The sequence below is a fragment of the Gymnoscopelus microlampas genome (assembly GCF_963454915.1).
Source record: "Gymnoscopelus microlampas genome assembly, chromosome: 5".
In the NCBI taxonomy this organism is placed as follows: Eukaryota; Metazoa; Chordata; class Actinopteri; order Myctophiformes; family Myctophidae; genus Gymnoscopelus; species Gymnoscopelus microlampas.
In genome coordinates, this window is record NC_139942.1 from 30,978,064 (window position 1) to 31,003,861 (window position 25,798).

At 44.0% G+C, this 25,798-nt stretch overlaps 1 protein-coding gene across 4 annotated transcripts; it reads right to left on the bottom strand.

Annotated features, from left to right (window-relative positions):
- Positions 1-34: 34 nt before the first annotated feature.
- rnf31 (ring finger protein 31) lies at positions 35-25,050 on the bottom strand. 4 transcript variants are annotated; one of them, XM_084057304.1, is made up of 24 exons: positions 24,872-25,050; positions 22,842-23,076; positions 22,237-22,383; positions 21,546-21,701; positions 20,785-20,841; positions 19,822-20,095; positions 19,290-19,458; positions 18,982-19,118; positions 17,985-18,157; positions 17,465-17,698; positions 16,307-16,495; positions 13,645-13,800; positions 13,165-13,350; positions 12,657-12,863; positions 11,970-12,143; positions 7,140-7,238; positions 6,841-6,930; positions 6,014-6,128; positions 5,588-5,700; positions 5,012-5,122; positions 4,582-4,630; positions 4,130-4,226; positions 2,024-2,189; positions 35-785 (listed from the first exon to the last, which is right to left on the bottom strand). In XM_084057304.1, exons 2-24 carry the CDS (start codon positions 23,037-23,039, stop codon positions 735-737), a joined length of 3,348 nt encoding a protein of 1,115 aa, XP_083913430.1. In that variant the 5' UTR covers positions 23,040-23,076; positions 24,872-25,050; the 3' UTR covers positions 35-734. The 4 variants fall into 4 exon arrangements, with proteins under 4 accessions (XP_083913430.1, XP_083913431.1, XP_083913429.1 ...); XM_084057305.1 differs by having other exon boundaries at positions 18,982-19,115; positions 22,842-23,040; positions 24,868-25,050; XM_084057303.1 differs by having other exon boundaries at positions 22,842-23,040; positions 24,868-25,050.
- Between the last annotated feature and the right edge of the window lie 748 nt (positions 25,051-25,798).

A 25,798-nucleotide genomic window follows, 5' to 3' on the forward strand; every position in this document is an offset into this window, starting at 1 on the left:
CAAATTGTTATTTGCTTAAACATGCAACTTAAAAAAGGCATTTTCTTTCCACTCTAATTTATTGTCTGAGCTTTTTATCCAAGATTCTAGAGACTGACATTGGTTGAGAGATCAAAGGTTTTACATTTGCAAGGTCTGTAAACACTACAGTGTGACAGATCTGTATTTTCAATTATGATGGACAAGGAAGTTTCCAAAAGCATATTTAAAATCTCCAAGTCAACACCTGAAACATATGCAACCATTAAGTCCCGTCTTTCCACAGTAAAGTCAATGGCACCTGCACCAACATGCACCAACATATGCACGTGCACACGCGCGCACACACACACACACACACACACACACACACACACACACACAAATTGCACATATTATGCCACCATCAAATAAATAAAGACAATGGTAGCCATACGTAGAATAGAAGAAAGTTATGATGAGGTGGAACAGTGCTTCTTCCTGAAAGCAATAACCACTGACTGTTTCATATCATCAATTTGAAGATGTGGGATCCTTGAGCAGAACTTTGCACAAAGTTTGTACCAACGTGAATACAGAATGTAAGATGCCAGGATCATGAGTGTAATTCAACCACCCATCAGTCTGAAGTAAGTTTCTGAGCTCACGGTAATCAGCTACATTGACATATATTGGTAGATGGCAATTTTCTCGAAAGATGCTGGCTGTTTAAATAAAAACATCAAGAGAAGATGTGTGTGGGGGGGGTGTTGTCTTTATTTCTTGCGTGGGACCTTGTCGCCTAGCGGAACCTCGTTCATCAATTTCTGAGAAAAGAGAGACGTAACACAGAGTCTTAGTGCTGAATACATAATAATATTCATATGTATGTAATATACAGTGTATAGTTAGTGTGTGTGTGTGTGTGTGTGTGTGTGTGTGTGTGTGTGTGTGTGTGTGTGTGTGTGTGTGTGTGTGTGTGTGTGTGTGTGTGTGTGTGTGTGTGTGTGTGTGTGTGTGTGCGTGTGCGTGTGCGTGTGTGTGTGTGTACATATTCAGTTTCTGTATGCTTGGGCTTATTGGGCTGATTGCCTGGCCATCTTTACAAGACAGCCAATAGACAATTTGTGAAAAAGGGACAAACTAGTCATCCACCCTTCCCTTTATAATTACTGTATGGTATTTTGACAACTTGTAGTGTTTTTTACTTTTTTTGCCTCACATGGTCAATAAATGAGCACGTCTAATGGGATTATTATTGTGTGGCATCATCTCTATCATCTAGTCTGGTGCATGGCACCAGGGGCGGATTAACCCTTCGTGGTGCCCGGTGCTAACCCTTCGTGCCCCCCGGGACCGTTTTGTCATCGGGGGATGGGGGGGCTGCTTTTTTTTTTGTTTTACGCCGTTTGCCACCACTGCATGGCACACACCTTTCCAATATGGGTTCAGGCTGCAAGGGCACCCCAACAAACATAAGCAGAACTTGCTTTCAGTATGTTTAAATGTGGTTGTGTCAAAATGCCACAAAAGAAGTGTGGTGATGTTGGTGTGTCTATGTTCACACACATGCCAACACAACACACAACCGACAGATGGTCATGAAAGAGTGGCGTAAAAATCATTTTCGACACAGAACACCCAAAATGTGACAAATTACTGACAACTGCGAAAACTGCATGTGTGCTCACTGTCTCTCTCTCGCACATGCATGCACATGCACAATGCACATGCACACACACACACACACACACACACACACACACACACACACACACACACACACACACACACACACACACACACACACACACACACACACACAGGATGTTAACCACTTAAAACCTACATATACTTATAGCGTAGAGGTGCAACGCATAGTGAGCTTGTCAATCAAGAGCGCACACACCATTCAAAGTAACAGGGCGACGGAAAAGAACATGGCGGCCGCGTCCATTGAAGTGGCGTCATGTTATATTCGGTTCCTCAAGCTCAATATGCTATTTCTGCCAAATGTTCACCCCAGAATAGAGATGCTAGGGTTCACTTCATGGGGTTAATGTACCTCTAGCATTCTGCTGTAGAAGGTGAAGTCATCCTCTGTGTTAACTCTTGCGTCATCCACTTGGTATCTCCTGCAGGCCAGTACCAACTCGTTGGCATTGAAGAGGGGTGCTGGGTCAATGGAGTGTCCGTTGATCAGACTCACCAGGTACTCCCGGTAGTGCTTCCTAGATTACCAACATATTTACAAATTACATGATTACAATATCAAATGCTAGTCTGACAATCTAATGTTATGCTTATACAAATAAGAAATATGATAAATAATAAACTAAATTAAATTGAATTAATTGACCACTTAAATCCTATATATTTAGTTTGAAAGAATATATACAGTATGTTACAGTACATGTGGGAAACCAGTACAAGTGAGAAAAATGGAGCAGGGAGTGCCCACTTTCGGTGCTGAACGGGAGGCCGCCAGGCCCGGCGATCGCCGGTAATCGCCGCCCCGGCCCCGAGGACACGTTTCGCCACCGGCCAAGTGACCTGGCCAGGGCCCCAGCCTCCCACGCCGGAAAAACGGGCGCTCCCTGTTCCGTTTCGCTCACTTGTACTGGTTTCCCACATGTATGTAACATACGTACTGTATTCGTCTGCCAGAAACCAGCTAACACAATTTTTCAGCATTACATTTTTTTTTCATGAATCAGTGCTATTGAACACCCTTTACGTCTGTGTGTTGGTTAAAAAAAATATTGAACCAATGAAAAGTATTAAAAAGCACTTCTGACAAAACCAGGTAACTCCATAGGATCCTCAAACTGTCTGCTAAACCAGCTAAGTCCACCAAAGGGGGGTGGAGAGTTAGCTTGTTTTGCTAACTCCAGGCTCCACGCCCTTTTGACCTCTAACCTCATTGTGAGCTTGGAGGTCCATTCAGCTGTTCTTATCAATGATGGACAAAACCTCCTAGCTCCACTTTTTGTTTTGTTTTTTCATTTCCTGAAAAATGTACATTTTGGAGATAGCTGGTTTCTGCCCGACAGCAGAGATATATTCTTTCAAGGAACTGGTGACCCCTTGGTCAGTAGTAAAACTGTATTCTTTCTATATTGAAGAAAAAACGTTTCCACCTTAGGGCAGTGTCCACTGAAGACCTGTAAAATAAAGCGCTGGAACTGTTTCATCATTACTTTCCTATGGAGAGGTAGTGCTTTCAGCAGTCAAGACCCAGGTAACTGACCTCTTTTCAGTGCCTTGTGCCAGGCTGAAACAATTCACATTTCTTTCAAGTGCAGGACAGCACAGTGAAGCAGAGGCAGGACCAGAGAGCAGCAGAGTAGTAACTGCTAGTCTAGCAAGCAATCTGGAACAACGTAATGCTAGGGCTGTCACAATCAAGAAATTGTAGTTGACGATTAATTCTCATACAAATAATTGCGACTGACGATTTAATTGTGTTTTTGGCATTGAGTATTGGAACGTATAAATAATAAAAGTGACCTTTCTGTTTGACCTTTAGGCTTTTTAAACAAAATTGGCACAGGGCAGATATGGAAATTTGCACAGGGCAGATATGGCAAATAAGTTAAATATACAAAGGAATTACTGAGAATGACTGGTACCAATATAATAATCAAAATAACTATGATGTACTATGATCAGATAGGCCACATTTAATCATTTTATACTAAAAAAAAAGTGGTGAGCTTGTAGATCTGCTATTTCCGCTATTTAAAAAAAAAAAAAAACATTTATGAAACATTTTCAACAGATTGATTTATAGAGATAAGTGGAAACGATTCTGATGATGCAAAATAATTGTGATTATCTCAAATAATTGCGATCAGACAATTATGTGAGAATTAGAACCCAGGGGTTAAAGCAAAAAAAAATCCCAAGACTGAAAATTATTTTCAGACCATGTCCCAATATGTGATTTTTGATTTTTAAACATGGCACATGGAATCCTCAAGACTGAAATCAGTCCCCAGGACTGAGAACTTTAATCCCTGAGAACCTAGGTTGATGCGTCTTCACTTGACAACAACAACAATCAAAAGAGGTTTGACACACAGTTTAAAGTGATCACAACGTAAAAACCTGCTTGCATGGAAACATCATTTTTCAGATGTAACTAAACAAGTTGTGGATGAAGGCATACTCGCAGAGCCCAGCGTGTCCAGGCTGAGTGTGAGCCCCACAGGCTGAATCTGACTGTTGTCCTCCCTCATCCTTCTGTTCCAGAACTCCACAAAGACCTGCCGGTGGAGGGATGGATGAGAGGGAGAGAGGGAGAGAGGAGAGAGAGAGAGAGAGAGAGAGAGAGAGAGAGAGAGAGAGAGAGAGAGAGAGAGAGAGAGAGAGAGAGAGAGAGAGAGAGAGAGAGAGAGAGAGAGAGAGAGAGAGAGAGAGAGAGAGAGAGAGAGAGAGAGAGAGAGAGAGAGAGAGGACAGAGAATTGGAGATAATAAGAGGGAGTTTTTTTTTCAATCTCCTTAAATTAATTAACTAACTTTAATCTCTATTTGATTTATCTTTAGCTGTGTTGGTCTTATCTGTCTGTTTTAATCTTTTAGTTTTATGGTGTGTGTAGTGCGTGTGTGCGCAGCCCTACCTGTCTGTGTTCCAGGTGGAGGGTCCGTATTGAAGGTCACTGCGTTATTCTATACAAACACACAACACAAACACGGCTTTGGTCAGGCTTTGGTTTATAGTCATCTACCATTTTTCAGCCACTTTAGCTGCTTTGGTCCAATAAAGAATTGGTATTTTAAACATGGAGCAGTAGCCATGCCTACTAATTCAATATAGATTTGTGCAATCGACTGCGCTTCATTTGTCACAGTCGGCAATTAGTTGAGGTTCGATTATTTATTTCACAGCCATAGAAGGAACTCACCACAAACACGGACAAAACAAATGTTGCTCTTGTTGTGTGGAAATAAGTAAGAAATAAGAAATAAATAATAAAACGATGCAATAGAAATGCGATCTAATAAAATAAAACAGCCATAATGTTTGTGCATGTGAGCGCACGTGTGTACCTGCAGTAAAGCCTGCAGTCTTCCAGGCTCCCAGTCTCTGAGATAGAAGAGGCAGTCCCTGGGGTGATGGGCATGCAACCCTGACACACTGCACTGGTCCACTGCACATGTCTGCACAGGAGAGGAGAGGAGAGGAGAGGAGAGGAGAGGAGAGGAGAGGAGAGGAGAGGAGAGGAGAGGAGAGGAGAGGAGAGGAGAGGAGAGGAGAGGAGAGGAGCATGCACGAGAGAGGAAGGACAGCAGAAAAGGAGAAGATGAGGAGACAAAACAGGAAGGGACAGATTGACAAAGTAGTCAAGTAGAAAAAGTAGAGGGAGAGGTAAGGTTGTAGAAGAGGAGAGAAGGAGAGAGGGAAAAAACAGGAGATGGAAGGAAGATATACAACTTCAAATTCACCATTGGATTTTAGACTCTTTGCACTGCCTCTATTGACTGGTAATCAAAATATGGCCCAGTTCATCGAGTATAATCAATTACCCCCATACCCACAAAAATGAACTAATGTCTCAGTGCAATTATTCAGACAATATGACCAGGTATGCAGACCAGTACACAGAGTAACAGAGTCACCCTCACCGTGTGGAAGGGGTTGTTACAGCCACTGCAGAACTGGTAGCGACACTGGGAGCAGCAGAAATGCATACAGCCTCCTTTAGACAAGGCATACTGGAAACGACAATTAGGACACGCTATGAGGGAGAGAGAGAGAGATAAAGAGAGAAGAGAGAGATGATGTTAGCATCATCATAAGGGAGGGAAGTGACAGACACAGAGGAACAGAAAGAAGAAAGGGAAGAAGGAAGGTGATATGAGGGAGCAAGGAAGAGCAGAGAGGGTTAAGAGAGGAAGAAAGAAAGACATATGTCATTGAAACCTTCGTTCAGTCAGCAATGCAATAGTACAATGTTTAATGTTAGTGGGTTGTTAAGGAAGGTAGTTGATGGATAGTGTGTGTGTGCGCGCACGCGTGCACAAGTGTGCATGTGTTTGTGTGCGACTGACTGATTCCATTGTCGCGCAGGTAGCCGGCCAGGCCTTGTCGTTGGTATTCTGGATCGTTTTCTCTCTTCCATGACTGATACTGTTCACAAGAAAGACCTGCATGCTGAGACTCCCACTAAACACACACACACACACACACACACACACACACACACACACACACACACACACACACACACACACACACACACACACACACACACACACACACACACACACACACACACACACACACACACACACACACACACACGTTGAGATTGAGAGGGGTGTGGTGGTGGTGGATTGTCATGAAAAGGCCTAAAAAAAAACGAAACAGCTGGTCATGGAGCAAGGAAGAACTTGTTCACTTTGCACATCCATTGCCAAATAGCGGGTGTGGCAGTGTCCGGGGGATCTACAAGCTCACAACGCGTCGCAGCACAACTTGTTGTGAGCTTGTACATCTGCTATTTACCGGCACTATATAGTTATAGTGCTTGATGCGGACAGCATATTACAGTTGAATAAACTCAGTTTGTTTCTCTGTGCATCACTGAGGCATAATTTCCTCTTTCTGAAGATTATGACCTCGTCTTGTAATGAACTGATTGTTATAAGAAACAAAACCAACATATATAGAAGGAGTCAGACAACTGTAAAGCATTAAGCATGGGATAAAAGACAGAGAAAGATAAAGATGATACCAGATTATTGAACCAAAGAGTACATACAGTATGTGGTTAATGAAATGCATATTTTAGCGCATTTTAGCGCGCACACACACACACACACACACACACACACACACACACGCACGCACGCACACACACACACACACTACTTACAGGTTTTTTGCACTGAGCACAGAAACTGTTGCGACACTGAAAGCATGTGACCTTGAGCTGGTCTCCATCGTAGATGAACCCATATGAACACTGGAGGAGAGGAGAGGACATTTTTTTATTTAGTTAGTTAGGTATTTATTTAGTCTTGACATAATTGAAATGCTACATTATTTTAGCCTAGCGACTAGGGTTAGACTTAGAGTTAGAGGTTTGAAGCTCATTTTCTACTTTTCATGTAAATACTAAACATTTCATCTTAATTATGCCCGTCAAAATAAATGCTGAGCAGATGTACTTACATGACTACACCAAAGGAACTTGGGGTCCTTGATGAGAGCTTGTTCAGTAAGCTTCTTATGAAAAAGTTCATAGACTTCTGGCTCCAGGCACTCTCGCAACTGTAAGTGAAATTCAATTCAATTCAATTAAATTCAAGTTAGTACCTGAGCCTTCAACCCTGCAATTCAACTACTACACTTACACTAGGCTGCATCAACGCTCCTGTTTTCTGACCTAATGGGGCGTGTTTAACATCTCCGGCGAGAACAGCCATGTGATCCCATTGGTTCACCGATCTGTCCGTCAGCCGCCGCCCCGTCAACACAACATTACGAGCGACGCCCACTGCACTCTGGTTGGTTGGGGAAATGAAACACTTCCTATATCGGGTACACCGACGCGCTGCTCCAGGCTTTTATTTTTTAGCAAAACTAAACAATAAAAGTCTGGAGATCGAGGCTACACTTACACTGATTACAGACGACAGTCTCAAGTGCGTGGGCCTCACAATGCATGTGTGCAACCAGGTTCTTAAACCATTAAGACCTGAGGACCCGATTCTAAAAATGTCTTCTAAATCCTAATCAGTGGTGCTTTTTCATGTCAAGGACCCCAAATTTTTTTCACGATTTTTCCAAAATAGCAGATCTTCAAACTCATAGCGCGGCACGAAGCACTATGAGCTTGTATATCTGCTATTTTTGAATAGCCAAAGTCTAAAATAATAGTTAAAGTGGTTAAAATCTAAAATCTAAAATGACACTTTGACATTTTAATGGGTTAAGGTGTCTATGTGTGAATGTATCACCTTGACGTGATTATAATTACATCCAAAGATGCTTCACCTTCATTCACTTTTGGTGAATGTAGCCTTGGCCCGGAGGAATTGATGTCATCAGGTGGTAACCAAGATCATCGGGTGTTTCGACCCTGAACCACAACACCCTCCCATTGGCGGGCCCGGCAGTGGTGGCCAACTCACTGCCCATCTCCTCCTCCTGGCTTCCAGCTAAGCTCCTCTCTCCTGCTCCATAACCAGCAAGAGGCTCTCTCTGCTGCCTCCCCCATCCTGCGAGCTGCTGTCTTTCTCTCCCTCCCTGTCATCCCAATGGCTGTGAGCATCCTCCACACTGACTGGGCGGGGAATCCTCTACAGCCGACCTCGACTGGGAACAGCCATGCCTGCCATCCTTTCCCCCTGCAGTCATGCAAGAGATCCTGGTATTTGGTGTTCTTTCTCTCAAACGCCTGCTCACAACCCTCTTCCCATGGGACTGTAAGTTCTATGAGGATGATCTTCTTTGCCTCTTCAGACCACATTACCACATCTGGCCTCAGGGATGTCTGGACAACCTGGGGGAATTGCAGTCTTCCCCCCAGGTCTACCTTCATTTCCCATGATTGGGCCTTTTGTAGCAGGTTGCTTCTTGTTGTTACTGTGGTTGGTGGCTTTTGTCCCTCACGAACAAACTTAATAGATGGTATTGTTTTCCCATGTGGTTGTCGTTTCTTGCATCTCTCCTGCTCCAGGGTGTTAGCGAGTGTCATGAGCACCTTGTCATGGCGCCACCTGTATCTTCCTTGGGCGAGTGCTGTTTTACACCCTGACAGGATGTGTGCCATGGTACCCCTTTCCCCGCAAAGCTTGCACAATGGGTCCTCTCTCAAGCCCCACTTGTGCAAGTTCGTTGGTGTCGGGAGCGTGTCATACACCGATCTTAGCAGGAAGGAGATGCGGAAAGGCTCCAATCTCCATAGATCTCCCCATGTGATCTTCCTCTTGGGTAGGTCCCATTTGGTCCATGCTCCCTGGGACGCTAACTCCACTGCTTTTGCCCTTCGACCTTCCTCCTCCAGGCCTCGTACTTCATCCTGGATCATGGCTCTTCGGTCCTTGGTTCCTGCCTTCCCCCATTGCTGGATATGGGAAGTTCCAAGACCCTGTCTTCCTGTGCATGGCGTTCCAATGATATCACGTAGCTTCAACATACTTTCGGCTTGTGCGACAGACGAGTCAGCTGCCCACTTGCGTCCTGATCTTGTGAGGATGCCTGCATGTCTGACTTGTTCGTCCTGGGAGTCTCTGTATGTCATTACGACTCTGCACTTGGCGACCTTAAATTCCTCCACCACGGATGACAGAGGAAGTTGGAGCTGCCCTGATCTTATATACAGGCCTACTGAAGTGAAGCTTGGAGGGATTCCCAACCATTTTCGGAGGTACTTATTGATCTTCCTCTCCACTCCTTCCACGCTTGTCATAGGGACTTCATACACTGTCAACAGCCACATGAGTCTTGGCAGCAATCCATGCTGGTACAGCCATGCTTTAAACTTCCCTGGGAGCCCTGATTTTTCGATCCTCCTCAGCCATTCCTCTGTCTGCTTTTCTGTACTGGTAACACTGTTCCTGTCGGTAAGTGAATCATCGAACCACTTTCCCAGGCACTTGATTGGATTATCCTCTATCGATGGAATCACTTCTCCTTGCACCTGCAGCTTGACCCTGTTTGTCACTTTACCTTTCCTGATCACCATCGCCCTGGATTTCTTTGGCTTAAACTTCATTCTGGCCCATGTTGCCATTTGGTCCAGAACTGTTAGCACCCACTTCGCCTCCACATGGGTTGTGGTCGTCACCGTAAGGTCGTCCATGTAACCTCTTATTGGGGGTTGTCGGATTCCCGATTCCATTTTTGGGCCTCGGGCTTCCTTCCCAGCAGCTGTTATAAGGAGGTTCATACCCATGATGAAGAGGATGGGGGAGATTGTACAGCCAGTCACGATCCCCTTTTCCAGGGTTTGCCACTGTGTTGTAAAATGGGCTGTTTTGAATCGTAGCTGGATTCCGCCAAAGTAACTGATGATCATTCCCTTGATGTGCTGAGGGATGAGGTAATGGTCTAGTGCTGCATGGATGAGAGCGTGAGGGATTGATCCATAGGCATTGGCCAAGTCCAACCAAACAACAGTCAAGCTGCCTTTGCTGCCTTTGGCCTCCCGGATCATCTGACTGAGCACTCCGGTGTGTTCCAGACATCCAGAGAAGCCTGGGATCCCACCTTTCTGGATAGCGGTGTCAATGTATCCGTTCTCTGTCATGTATGAGGTCATCCTCTTGGCCAGTACAGAAAAGAAGATTTTGCCTTCTACACTTAACAGTGAGATTGTTCTAAATTGGTCTATGGTTGAGGAGTTCTCTTCTTTTGGCACAAAACAGCCTTCTGCCTTTTTCCAGCATGATGGAATAATGCCCTTCTTCCAGATCCTCTGGAACAGCTTCCACAGCCTCCAAAGGAGCTTTGGGCATTGCTTGTATACCTTATAGGGTATACCGCTTGGACCGGGGGCAGATCCTGTTCTGGCCTTCTTCACCACCTCTTGGACTTCCTTCCAGGATGGTTCGCTGATGTTGAGCTCTTTTCCAGGTGTATCAATGCTGTCAATGTTAGGGTGGGCATCCAGGGCCTGATTTCTACAGGTGTCATTGTGGGTCTCCCTCAAGAACGCCTCCACTTCTTCTCTGGGGCTGGTTAGCCGTCCAGATTTTGCTTCACCCAGCAGTGTTCTGGTGAATCGGAAGGGGTCTTTGGTGAACTGAGCTCTTTTGTTCTCCCTATCCTTCCTCCTTTTCCGAATGCTCTCTGCTCTTCGGAGTCTGCAGAGACGTTCCCGGAGTTGACTCGTCAGATCCTTGATGCCTTCCCTTTCATCGGCCGGGGCTCTTTTGAACCGCTTTTTGAGCGTTTTGATTTCTTCCCTCAAGCGATGGATTTCCCTTTCTCTTCTGCTTGGTTGGTGTGCAGTCTTGATGTTAACCTTCTTCCCGTCCTCCATTCCAAAACGCTCCCTTGCTATATTGTATGTTATTGTTGTGAGAGTATTGACTTTCTGCTCAGCTGTCCCTGCTAGTGTGGCTTCTAGCACTTTGTCAAGATCTTGGTCTAGTTGGTACCATTCTTTGGTGTCGCCCATCTTGGGCCATTTGATTCGTTCTCTCGCAGTTTGGGTTTGGTTCTCTGGGGAGGCATTGGGTGGGTCCCTCCTGAGGTCTTGAGGTGACACAGGTGCTAAGAGATCTCCAGTACTGTGGGGTACTTCCTGCCTGGAGCTCTCCTGCGTCTCACCAGGTGCTACCGCTGTGCGCTGCACCTGTGACCCCTCCTTTCCACATTTGGTCCTGGCCTGGTGTATTTTAAGGCCTTTAGTGTTCTTGCAGGTTTTTCCGCAGTGACACTTGACTTCCAATGCCTCCCCAGTTAGAGTTGTTTGGGTGAGCCTTCTCGTTATTCCTAAGTCCGTTATCCTGGCCGTTACCGTTGTGTCTGTCCTGTCGAGTCGCTCATCCTCCCCCCCTCTCGGGCGACTCTGGGGGTATTGCTCTGTATGACAATATAATTGTGCGATGTTTCATCAAAAGATAAGATTTCTCCGTTCACTCTGTTGCCCTCCTTCCCTGGATTGCAAAAAGGTGCCACTTAGAATAGAGACGCACGATGCACTGTGAGAACAGCCAGAGACAAGAGGAGCCAACCTACTGTAAGTTCGAGAGTAATGTATTGTATAAGAGCAATGGTAACTTGTGTTTAGGCATTATGTTACAGATGGTTACCCATAAGGGTTCATTTGGTTCCATTTGTATGCTCTGATTGCTCTCATAGTTACTGACCTGTAAGGGTCCATTTGGTTACTAACGATCAATACTTTAGCTGTGGACCTCCTGGAAACCCCTCAGGGACTAGGGTTCCCTGGACCCCATGTTGAGTTTTTCATGAACTTCACAGAACTTGCGTTGCTCATTCAAGAGTACACATGGAACAGCGTTAAGGAGGGAGACCCTTGGGCTTTACCTGAATGTCTAATGTGGAGAAGTAACTGTTGAGGTGCTCGGGGTCATTTATGTCCGGCTCCCAGCACACGGGACACACCATGTCCCTGATGTGTTTGTCCCTCACGGCAATGGTGAAGTGCTGCTGGAAACAGCCACAGCACACTGAACACTGGCATGATGTCAGAGACTGCATCTGAGGAGAGACCGTGAGACATGGGGAAGAACGAGAAGGAGGGAGTAAAGAAGAGGAGAAAAAGAGGGAGGGAGACAAGAAGACGGGATACAAAGATGGAGGGAGAAAGAAGAGGAGAAAGAAAGAGGAAGGGAGAGAGGCAGAGGTTTTACTATGCATAAGGATAAGGGTATAAGGGTATAGACTAGAACAAAACCCTAAAATATACGAGATATATCTTTTATCAACACAAACAATTGTCCCTTCCTTGTAAGAGGGCCAGCAACATGTTTTTACCACGTGGGCAGGTTTACCTAATGTTTCTATTTCTATGAGATTTGGTCCTCACAAGGTGCAAATAAAGAATATTGAACAAAAGAGAGGTGAAACACACACACACACACACACACACACACACACACACACACACACACACACACACACACACACACACACACACACACACACACACACACACACACACACACACACACACACACACACACACACCCTTGTTTAGATTGTTTAGAGTACCTTATTATGTGGGAAGACAGAAAGGCAGATTGGACATTCTTTGGCCAGCACCCTCTTGATGAACTCCCGGTCGTGAGATTCACGCACAGCCTGCACTACATCCTCCAGGGAGTAGGTGGCACTGCGTTCCAGGAGCAGGGACAGCGCCAGCTCACAGCGGCCCCAGCTCGGCAGGTCGTACACAGCAAGTAATCTCCTACATATACGCTGAAGGATGACATAGGGAGAGATAGAAGGCAAAATACACATTGTCAATGGTGCAGTATTTTCTGTTTACGTATGTGCTGGAGAGATGAGGAGACCCCTGTTACTGAACAAACACTCTATAGTGTATATATACATTACAAAATGTATGTATTGTTCGTTAATATGCACTGTCCCGTCCAAATAAACGAATAAAGTAAAGTATAGCAATTGCTACCAACATATAGAGCTATAGAACACTTATTTTAACAAAAGAAAATCACTTACTGCACCTTTAATAAAGACCAAACATCTTTCTTCGCACCTGTTTGTCAGGATGATAGATGTCAATAGGCGGTTCAGGATCTTCGCTCCACATGCGCTGGTGGAAGGGCTCCAGCAGGGATCTCTGCAGTAAGGCCAAGGCACCGCGCACCTCACCTCCACTCTGCCTCAACACCTCATGACAGCGAGGAATATCATCAAAGCCTAAAGAACACAACTCCTTGACCTGAGGGGAAGGGACAGAGAGATACAATAGCCTTGCTTCTATAGTTTTATAACAGTGGTTCTTCAATTTCGAGGACCCCCCAGTTTGTTATGTATTAAGCCATGGACCCACATAACTCTGAGAGTGGTCAGATGTAACCAAACTGACCTGTAAGGGCCCATTTGGACTAGCTATGAATCACCCCCTGGAACCCCTTCGAGGACCCCTGGGGGTCCCCGGACCCCCCTTTGAGAACCACTGTTTTATCAAAATTCAACAGGACTTGATGTGTTTACAGAGAGGGATATGCCATACCTTGGCGTCTCTGTCACGGAGAGCCTGTCTGGCAGCTCTCTCAGTGTCACCCCCTGCTGTAAGCCAGGCCTGTTTGGCCTCTGCTCTGGACAACTGGACCACACCTGGCTCCCCCTGCTTCCCATCATCCTCGGCACTGGGGTTAAACACGCCATTCTATGGTAGGATGCAATGAGTTAAAGTCCGGACTAAAATAACATATAGGAGTTCTTTCCTACTTATATTGATCCCAAATGCCTGGCCATGGGGTCCATTTGCAGAATTGCCCCTGTTGTCCAGTTTCCCCATCAGTCCCCAGCAGCCCTCATAGCATAGAGCTATTTGTTGTGGCCAAAAGTTTTTTTTTTTCCATTAATATGTTATTAGTTGTCATTACACACGCATCCATGCCTTGGTTGTCCCACGCTGTAGTCTGCTAAACAGGTGTTATGCTGTTATGTGTTTTGTCCCGGAAAAGACACGCCGTGATTGGCCAGTACAGTCACTTTGATTGGCAGTTGTGCCAAACGCTCACCCCAAAAACATGATTTACGAGACTGTGGCGGCTCGTGTGGGACAACCAACGCATGGATGCGTGTGTAATGATGTAATGACGTGTAATGTCACTAATAACTCTTCTCATTCAGGAAAAAAAAATGTGGCGCAACAAATAGTTTTGATTTGTTTTGTAAAGCGACTTTGGGTACTAAGAAAAGCGCTATATAAGTCTGATGTATTATTATTATCATTATTATTGACTGCATAAATTATTTGTAACTGTAATTGTATTCTTGCTCTGTAAAGCACTTTGAGCTGCATGTCATGTCATGAAAGGTGCTATACAAATAAAGTTTATCATTATTTAGTATTAATACTGATGTAATAAAAAAATATTTATAATGACTGATATGTCGGTCTGGCCGATGTATCGGTCAGGCTCTAACTCCATTACCATTGTGCCATAGCTCCTACAATCCAGCCTCTCCCAGCAAGCAGACTGTGCCTCCTGAACCCCTGTACCCTGCATCACAAACTTCCCGATGGGCAGGAAGCAGCATGCAAGGCTGGGAAAGCACATCCCAAGCCCACTGACCCTGAGCACAGGGGCACTGCCAGGCTGCGTGCTCTCCCCTCTATTCTACTTCTCTTTACACCGAAGACTGCACCTCAGCGCACACCTCTGTCACGCTTCTCAAGCTTGCCGATGACACAAACCTGATCGGACTGATCCCGAAACTCCGTACAGACAGGAGGTGGCACCGCTGGCATTTTGGTGCAGTCGCAACAACCTGGAGCGCAATACTCTCAAGAGACTGCAGATTGTAGATGCAGGAGAGTGCCCCATCCCCATCCCCGCTCCCCCACTCACCATTAACAGCACACACGACAGTCATAGCTGAGACATTCAACAGCTCAAAGGAACAAAATAAAAGCTCTTCCTGTCTATACTAACCTTACCTGGCAAACGCAATATACAACACAGACTCACACAAGTTAAGAAGTAAACATACACAAAACGAACAAGAAAGTCAACCCTAACCACATGAACCCTAGCGTCCTTATTCTGAGACTAATATTTGGCTAAACAAACATCTGAAGAGATATTAACGTAGAGGGGGAAAATGGAGGGGGCCTAGTATAGATCCCTAGGGGACTCCAGGCAACTGAGTATGTCTGGTTCAAGTGGTTTGTTTACAAACACACAGTTAACAGGGAGAGGCACAGAGACGCCTTAATTTGCTTTTATTGTCAGAGTGACGGATGGGATCAGATGGGACCAGAGATGGTGGAAGACTGGGGCGCTGGTACAGGTGGGTGGTCCGAAGGGGTTGACCTGAAGGAGTTCCCTCTGACACGGCAGGTGATGTTTTCACCGTAATTAATAGACATTGGACCGGACTGCACCCTATAACATAGAGCTATTATTCATGGCACTATGTGTGCCCATGTGCCTCTGAAACCTTGCACAGCAGTTGGACTCACAAGATCAATTCTGTTCTTCTCCGCTATATGGCGTGTCAGGTTAGGGTTGCTGCACTCACATGACACACAATGTTATGATCAATTCCCAGAAGAATCTTTGCCAGAGCAGTGGACTTGCTATTTGTCATGCATATCCTTAATCTATAGTGTCTGGCATTTTGTTTTATAATGCAATTTTGGGTCATGGGTGGGATCGCCGTCTTGGAAGGATTGCTTTTATATGTGCACACATTTTAAAATATTAAAAAGTACACAAGTAGGGACTAGGTATTCGCCTAATAAAATGTAATTGTTGAACAGTACATACTGTACATACAAGACAACCACTCCCCTATGCTGTTTTGAATAAAGTTTGTTCCTTTTTTTTTTTTTTTTTTTTATGTGAACATAAAATAAAATAAAAACTTGATCACAAAAAAAAGGTTTCTGTTCCTGCATTGCCTATTTCTCACCTCAAATGTTATTACATAAACATATTTTACTGTGTACTATTTAGCTTAACATTTTACTGCAGCCGCCATGTTTGTTTATGGCATACAGTATATACTGCACCTCCCTCTGGTGTTCGTAGCATAATGAATAGTAGAAAAAATACACAACCTAAAAATAAAAACAAATAAATGAATAAACAATAGAAGACAATGAACAATGGCAATGCAATAGTTCCAATAATGTAATAAATGTAAGTAATGTAACTTACTGTGTACTCATTTATATTGTCACTGTTAGTTCCAGAGAAGGCTGGGGATGATGCTACCAGAGCGCAGATCTGCTCCAATAACAGAGGCAGCTCGGCTTTCAGCCAATCACAAGGTAAGATACTGGCGTCCCCGGCTACACGCATGCCTGTGTACACCTCTTCAGGACTCACTCCTCTCTTCTCTCCATCCTGAAGGAGAAATGAGAGGTGGAGAACGACAAAGACTGTAAACATACAATTATAACCGTTTGCCTCTCCTACAACGTGCCAATCTCGGCTTCCCTACCGTCTGTCTCTCCTACACTGTCTTCCTCTCAGCTTCCCTACCGTCTGTCTCTCCTACACTGTCTTCCTCTCAGCTTTCTTACAGTCTGTCTCTCCTACACTGTCTTCCTCTCAGCTTCCCTACCGTCTGTCTCTCCTACACTGTCTTCCTCTCAGCTTCCCTACCGTCTGTCTCTCCTACACTGTCTTCCTCTCAGCTTCCCTACCGTCTGTCTCTCCTACACTGTCTTCCTCTCAGCTTCCCTACCGTCTGTCTCTCCTACACTGTCTTCCTCTCAGCTTTCTTACAGTCTGTCTCTCCTACACTGTCTTCCTCTCAGCTTCCCTACCGTCTGTCTCTCCTACACTGTCTTCCTCTCAGCTTCCCTACCGTCTGTCTCTCCTACACTGTCTTCCTCTCAGCTTTCTTACAGTCTGTCTCTCCTACACTGTCTTCCTCTCAGCTTCCCTACCGTCTGTCTCTCCTACACTGTCTCCCTCTCAGCTTTCTTACAGTCTGGCAATCTTTCTTCTTTTGTCTTCAGTACAATTGATGAGGATGAGGATATAAGGGCATTAAATATACATTTGTGGCTAGTTGGTGTTGATAGGGATTACTAGTGTACATGTACATTTATGCCGGTTTTACAGTACTCAATATTTCTGGAGTCCAATGTTTTTCATCATTTGACTGTCTGCTGACTTTTAGTACTATGGACAGGGATAGGTGTTTATAAGGTGTAAATGGGGCTTTGGCTGACGCTCTTATGCAAAGCGAATTACAAAAAATGTAATACATCTGTAATGTTGGCATACAGTTCCAACTACAACAATAGTGCATGCACCCAATAGTAAGGAGTAAAATCATAATGAGCGGTTAATCTATAAGGTTACCCTAATCAGCTGAATCAACTTCAACCCCTCCTCCTCCATTAGCCTTTGTCTCCGCAAATCAGGATCTTCAGAGGGCGGGTCTTTGGGCTTGACTGGCAGTGCTGGGACACGTCTGACGGGGGATGGGGGTCGGAGCTTGACTGGCATGGGGGCGGGCTCAGGACGGGCCAGGTCACACATCTCACACACAGTGGCTGGAGAGTAGTTCAAGTAGGTACAGAACTGACACACCCACTGGAGAGAGAGAGAGAGAGAGAGAGAGAGAGAGAGAGATGGGCAAACAGTGGGAGAGAGACATAAATGGACATACAGAGAGAGAGAGCCAGGGAGAAACAGAGGGAGAGGGAATGAGATAGAGGAAGAAAAAGAAAAAAGGGCAGGGGTTAGGGGAGAAAAACAGAGACAAAAAAGTAGAACAAAGGAAGTCAGAGAATGGTAGAAAGGGAGGGAGACAGAGAGAGAGAGATAGATACTGTAGATAGAGAGAGTACTCACACACACGCAATAGTTCAGAACCTACTTGGCTGTCAGGGTCACCAGGCATGCCCAGTACAGGTGCGGGGGGTCTGGGTGGTGTGACGGGAGGGTGTGTTGGGGTGACCGGAGGTCTGGTGGCCAGACGAGGACGTTCACACACCTCACACAAGATGCTGCTGGCCGCATTCACCACAGTGCAGCTCTTACACTGCCACTCTGGAGCAGAAAAAATACACACACACACACACACACACACACACACACACACACACACACACACACGTATTACATTGTGAGGACATCACAATTTTGGGACAGCAATATTAAAATGCCAATTTTTTTTAAACTGACCTTCTTTCGAAAAGTAATTATGTTGCTTTATCACTGCGTAATATTCTGTGTGGATGTAATCATGACATACTGTATACATACAGCAGTTCAAATTAATGCAAACTAATCACACAGAATAAACGTTCCCGGTGTGTACTTCATCCCTAAAGCCTGAGTTATACTTAGTTGTGCTTGGGTGTCATGCACCAAAATAGTAAATACTGATAGAACAAGTAAAGCATACAAATGATGTGTTGAGTTCTCCTGGGTTATGTCCAGATTAAAATTAGGAACCACAGGGCGACCCGATAGCCGAGTGGTACCACATGGGCTCTAATGCCTGACAGCGAGTCGCCAGTTCAATTCCCAGCAGGCCTGACCATTTGCTGCATATCCCTCCCCTTCTCTCTATGCAGGTTCACGGTCTCTCTCCACTGTGACTATCACTTAAAAATAAAGATTTTGGAACTACAGCAGAACCTGCACACTGGGGTTTCTTCAATAAACATCCACCAGCGATTGAAAAGCTGTGATCTGATCAATAAATAAAGTCTAAATTAGGCTATACCTCAGTGAGCAGGCTCTACTCGGTAAACAATATGATACGATAGTATGCGCGCGCGCGCGCACACGCACACGCACACACGCACACACACACACACACACACACACACACACACACACACACACACACACACACACACACACACCAGTGGTGGTGACAGGCTGAGAGTCGTCTATTGTAGATCCAGCTGAGGCCAAGCGGGGGCGCTCACATGTCTCACACAGCACATCTTGGATGGAGTTGACTTTACTGCAGTGAATACAACGCCATGATGATGAACTACTGACAGAGACAGAGGGACAGAGAGAGAGGATGGGGCAGTGAGAGGTAAAGGGAAAAGGCAAGAGGAGAAAGAGAAATAGTGGGAGAGAAAAACAGAGCGTGAAACAAGAGGCCACAATAATGTTGCCGTTCCTTTTCTGTGACTTCAACCACTTATTCTACCCTGCACACCTGTGGCTCTTCCTGCTTCTAGATGACGACGATGACGTCACTGTCGTTCGATGATGATTGGCTCGTTCAGGGTAGGAGTGGTACAGTCTGTCGCATTCAATGCACAGACACTGGACACATGTGGGGCAGTGAGTGGCGACAGCGAATATTCCGCAGATAGTGCAGTTTTCTGGAGAAATGAAAGAGAAGTCATTATAATGATAAACACCATAATCAACTGTGCTGCCTCTGGCGACTCAATTTCCCCCATAGGATCAATAAAGGTCTGTGTCTGTCTGTGCTAAGTATGTTTAAGTTTACAATAGTATGTTATTTAGACAGATACAAGGTTTTATGTCTACCTGCTAACCTAGTTATTTGTAGCACTTAATTGTTTTCCTGGCACTCTATTTACTTGATCACTAACCCTGTTGTTTAGTTGACTAGAGCTCATGCCAGTCATGTCTGATCTTTGATAAATACCAAAGTTGTTGTAGATTCATTCATTAATTTATGTGAAATAATGCAAAAGCAATTCAGATTTGTGTCTGACCTGGGTGCTTGTTGGAAGATGAGTTGTTGGTATTGGTGGAGGTGGATGCATTGGCTGTAGTGGTGCGCCATGGCCCAAAGCTCTGGATAGACCTGGGACTGTTGTGGGCTAGGGACAGTGAACGCCCCTGGCTGCTCTCCCGAGAGGAGTGCTGGTGATGGGAGAAGGCCAGAGATTTTGGATGGCCCTCCCGATGGCCCGAGGAGGAGGAGGAGGAGGAAGATGATGAGGAGGAAGAGGGATAGATCACAGCATCCGTGTTGAGGCCGACATCCTAAATGAGATATGAGTCAATCAGACACGGCAGGAAGTGTCCGTGAGTGAATTAGAAACATTAGAATTAAAAAAAAACATAACATTATACTGAATACGATTCTGGAAATGACAAGGAATCATGGCTCTGTATTTATTACTTTGAACGCCAGTATGCTTGGCTCAAACTTGATGAATATAACGTCAATTTTGTCCAAAGAGATGCCTGCAAACAGCTTGAAATGGAAAGCATCCATTCACCAATCCACATTTCATGAGTTAAAGCACAATTAAACTTTGGTAGAATAAACTGGATGCTGTACAGTATAAAATTACAAAACCTGTGCTTCAGGTTTTATTTTTATTTTAATGTCTGTTCACAATGATTAATAAAGAAGGTACTATCATTGTTTCTTACAGTATTGTGATATTTTAACATTTGATTTCTCATCTTCTGGTTAACATGGCAGGAATTTAATGACATTTATATCTACAGTAATTGCAGTTCTGTAGGCAAAGCATGTTTTGTGCATGGGACAAGTTAGCAGCAATCTAAATACAACATAATCATTGCAGTCAGTGTCCACATTACGGAATTGTAAATGGATCGCACAAAAGTGTATTATTAGTTCAAGGAAATTAGTATATTGGTTCAAATGAAGCTTGAATTGAAGTGATCTTGGATAAAATGGATGTTTATCAGTTTCCTACCTTGTGTCTTAGAGCTGGAATGATTCTTTCATAGAACTCAGGATGGGGATGAGCCTCCTAAAACACATTAAGATGATGCTATGCTTATCAACTCACTCTGCATAAGAGCTAGCAACATTCCTACTATAAGTATAAGGATCAACAAATATGTCAGACAATCGTGCAAAAATGTTGCTCTACAAAAATACCTTAAAAATAACTTATCTTTGTCACCAAAGCATAAATCAGGCCTGTGACAACAAGCTGTGCTGGTGCTTTGGCTGATCTTGCACACAACAACAAGAGGGATCTAAATCCCACCCTGCTACATCAGCACAACAGGACAATGCTTCAGAGTTTGATTTGGTGACATTACACACACAGACACAAACACACGACACACATGCGCACACGCACACACACATGCAGTTTGTTTAAAATATTAGGGGTTGAACGATTGTCAATCCAGACGATTATTTTTGAAAAACGTTATGCATGCGCTCCTCTGACACAGCGAACACTCTCTGAAAGGTACAGTTTAGTTCTAGAACTGTATCAAATGCAATCTGCGAATGTCATGTATTGTACAGTTGCAGATGGATGCTACTGTATTGTCTTGTGCAAAATGTTTAATCATATTGCTGTTTTAAATAGTCTCATTGTGCCTTGGGTAAGGCCAAAGATACTCCTTCTGCTTGAGATTCAATACGTTTATGTCTTGCGACTCAATGACCTGGCATTAGCCGATCTGCAAAGCCGCTCACCGGCACGCACACACACACCTTAACAAGCATGTCCAGTTCCATCCTCAAGCTCATCACTTCCAGTGTTACCGTGGCAACCTGGCACACATCAGGCTCCATGACATCATCAGGGAAGCTGAGGCCATCTGGCTGCTGATTGGAGTAACCATAGAGACACAGTACCGCCCTCCCTCCCTGAGAAAAGGAAGGAAGGAGAAATTAAAGAGGGAAAGAGTTTGCATTTGACACAAAACCCTGAAAAGCTGAAATAGAAGAAATCTGACAAAAGCAACTCACTCCAAAATGTTCAGTTGGATGTTGCTGAAGTTTATTTGTAAAATAAATAAATAGATAAAGATCTTACTTAAATGTGAAAATAATCGCAAACAAGTAAAAGAAGAAACACACTTACAGAACTGTACCATGTAAACGTATGACTTATGTTAACAAACTAATTAACTTACCATAAACTATTATTTGGTAGTTGAACATCATAGATTATCACAAACACAATTTAAAACGAGATTACTCATTCAGACTGAGCAACTACATATATACATACAGTATACTGAAGAAAACTCCATAATTGGCAAAAATCGAAAAGCCCATAGGGTATCCGTGTTGTAAACCTTTCCTTTAATTGAGTGCACACACAGTTTCTTCTTAAGATGTTAACCAAACAGGAGGTGTGGTCATTGGTCAGATTTCTTACAGTGTGAATATGTGGTACCTGTATAGCATCAACTGTTGCCCTGAACACTGGATTGTTGTGTTTGACTGTCCTCCAGTACTTTGGCCTGTTGGGGTTGGTGAGGTTACAGCCATACTTTTCAAGGATGTTCAATGCTGTAGACAATCTCTGAAGAGAAGCCAATGTCTGGAGGAGAGGAGTGAGGAGGAGAGGGTAAGAGAAGAGAGAAGAGGAGTATATTTATTTGCCAGATATAGAAGAATGGAGTGTTTCACGCCCATTATATTGAATGCAAGCTTTTATACCGGCTGTGATCAGATCTAGTAGTAGCTGTACAGCCTCCTTCTCTTTCTGGTCTTATGATGCGTTACAAATGGCTCAGTTTGTAACAAAAAGAGGAAGCTTACGCAAACAAAGAATGTTTAAATAATTGTATTATTTAACTTGATTAATCAAATGCAACCATCTTTAGTATGATTATTTAAAGCATCTCCAGGATCTTTGACAGGTGTCAACTTAGCTCATGTCCTTGTGTTGCAGTGCATCCGTCCTCTTTCGTGACACTCAACACTGTATTATCTCACAAAGCAGTAAATGTCCCTCCTTATATTCTCACCTAAAACACAAAGCGTCTCATTTCTTACCTCTTTCCTGTTGCTGCCAAAGCTGTTTTCGATCACCATGATCTCAGCAGCCATGTGACAATACTTGGAGCAAGGCGGCAGGGGCAGGTTGGCCATGGCTGTCACACCTACCCTCACCTCCACCACCGTACCACCCGAGTACAGACAGGCCTCCGCACGACTACGCACCTCCTGCAGCTGCTCTGATAGAGACGCCATCCTGAGGAGAAACACAAACACACAAACGACTTTGGACCTTCCATTGACTTGCATTCAATATCCAAGCCCAGACATCCCACTACAGGCATGACCCGTAGCCTAAAACTGTCCCTGGAATAGATCCGTGACCGTGAAGCTACAATCCATGAGTTTTATGTCCATTGACTCTATCACCCGACAGAGAGGTAATTGCAAAGACATCCGAACTATAATAACTGTAATAATAATCCAAGTAATAATCTGCTACATATAATGTTATTTTTCATTTTTAACCAGCCTGACACCAATTTCTGGAAAAGTAGGCAGGCCACCTCCAACCACTGCAGATAGGCTAGTTATATCGTATTAACATACTCTACGTCTCAATAGAAGAGTAGGCAGGCCACCTCCAACCACTGCAGATATGCTAGTTATATTGAATTAACATACTCTACTCCATACACATTGATTAAATTACATTACAAAGATTATAGCTTTATGAAATTACAAGCAGGAAAATATCTTTAATTGCCCACAGACACACAGTACATCCATCTAGGGCTGAACAATATTCAACATTCAAGAGACTTTATTTGTCACATGCTCATACATGTAGGCCTACAGTACAGCAGTACGTGCATGTGCAGTGTGATGTTGGTGCGGCAGACTCCGCCAATAATAGATGATAGTGTAACATTGCGGTGACAATTTTTATTTGTATGCCCTCTCTAGTAAATGTTTAGGCAAGTGAGTGGCGAGTGAATATTCATCATGTATTCATCATGGAATCATCATGATCGAAAATAATGTTAACAGAAGAAAGGTAATCTAATATGCTGTATCCTAACTTCATTGTCAACAGTGCAATTCAGTGCAAATGACTTGAGATGCAATGTTAATGTTTTAAGCCACATCAGTGGAGATTATACAGTAAAATGACCAAAGTTACACTCAAAATGTTATTAGTTTATTGGTTATACTGTACGTAGTGCAAGGCATTTGCAATATCTGTCAAAATGACAGAAAGTGCAGGGTTACACTCCTCATACAGTCCAAACTCACATTGGATGGAATGTAGAGTATGTATAGTATTAGTGAGTGAGTGAAATTTAAAGTGAGAGAGACAGGTGACATAATAAAAGTAAACAGTTAGGTTTCTGTTCAGGAGGATCTCATCCAGTGGCTCAACTGTCACATTAGTCTGATGTTGTTGAAACAAATGACTGATTATGTCATATTGGGTGAGATACAGCAGTGGTTCTCAATCAGTGATGGGGGGGGAGTGACAATTTAAGGACTTTTAAGACCTTTAAAAAAAAGGTTGAGAACCACTGAGATACAGAATGGATGGAGGAAGGGCTAACATGGAGCACATAGTGTAGTGCTTTTCATCCGCTACTGTAGGTTTGAATCGTGCTGAAAGAGGAAGGCATGGATGCCAGGAGATGGTTCTGGGTAATCTGGGACATTATAATTCACTACTGAGTGGAGGTGTCATGAGCAGAGCTATTAAATTCATGGTAACATCTCATCTGTGACAAGATGACACATAATAACCCAAAGCATCCAACTCATCAACCCTCCCTTTTGTTCAATATTTATATATTATATAACATTAACTCCCAAAGAGCACAAACAGGTACTTTCGATACCCTGGATTTGTAAATCATTAATACATAAATAAAAATGTACTATACATGAAATCAAAATTATTAACTGGTAGAACTCTGGAAAAAATAGCCAATCCTAGATATTTAAGGCATAAAATGTACCTAATCTTCAAACATAATCATAACGTTAGTGATTCACAGTTACAATGAATGCCATGCCATACATATCAGCTGCCTACCGACACAAACAGCCGCAGTGAAATCACCACCAGTCGTCAATTCCTTCTCTAACTCTCACATTCATCCTCCAACAACGCCTCCCTTTGTTAAATTCAATCCAAACGCACTACTGTGTTTTCTACACATGCCTGACAAGACCAGATTCACCGACAAATGAATAAAAGATTGCAGCCCAGGGGCGATCAGCTGAGCACAGGCATGTCGTTGTAAACAAGGGGGTATAGTCTACATCCCATAGACCCGAGGGATGGTCGCACCGTGATTGGCTAGCGCGGGTCCAGAGCGTTAGCGAGTTCTCTATAACGCTCTGCCAGATGCGATGCTATTCTCATAGACCGAAAATTCTACTATGCGAGGGCTCCAACTTTAGTAAAAAAGAAACAAAACTATCTCACTACTCACCGAAACAAAGTCTGTTTTGTATGTTGAAAGTCTATTCTCCAGGGTGGGAAACTTATCAGGGCCCCCCTACCTTCTCTGTATAATACACTTTTTGGGCAGAAAATAAAATATGTCCAATAGGCGGGAATGCGCCCTCTACAGATCTGGTCAATGGTAATTTATATTGACAAGATCTGTAGAGGGCGCAGTGCAGTAAATACAATCATTTCCATCTTCCATTTTCTGCCCAAGAAGTGTATTATACAGAGAAGATGGGGTCCTGAGAGGCTTCCCACCCTGGAGAATAGACTTCAAACAACATAAAACTGCCTTTGTTTCGGTGAATAGCTAAATAGTTTTGTTTATTTTTTACTAAAGTTGGAGACCTCGCACAGTAGTAGAATTTTCGGTCTATGGGCAGCAGAGCGCCTGGCAGAGCGTTAGAGATAACTCGCTAACACTCTGGACCAGAGCTACGTGATTGGCTAGCTCGTTGTCGGAGGAAACAAACAATGTATAATACATATATTGTTTACACAATAACTACAA

Bases quoted from the DNA above. Each gene is read 5' to 3' on its own strand.
- rnf31 (XM_084057304.1), bottom strand. From the start codon at position 23,039: ATGGCGTCTCTATCAGAGCAGCTGCAGGAGGTGCGTAGTCGTGCGGAG. The intron at 18,158-18,981 runs GTGTGTGTGTGT...TTTCTGCTCCAG, and splicing joins TCAGCCTGTCACCACCACTG to AGTGGCAGTGTAAGAGCTGC. The intron at 6,129-6,840 runs GTAAGTAGTGTG...GTGTGTGTTTAG, and splicing joins GTGCTCAGTGCAAAAAACCT to TGGGAGTCTCAGCATGCAGG.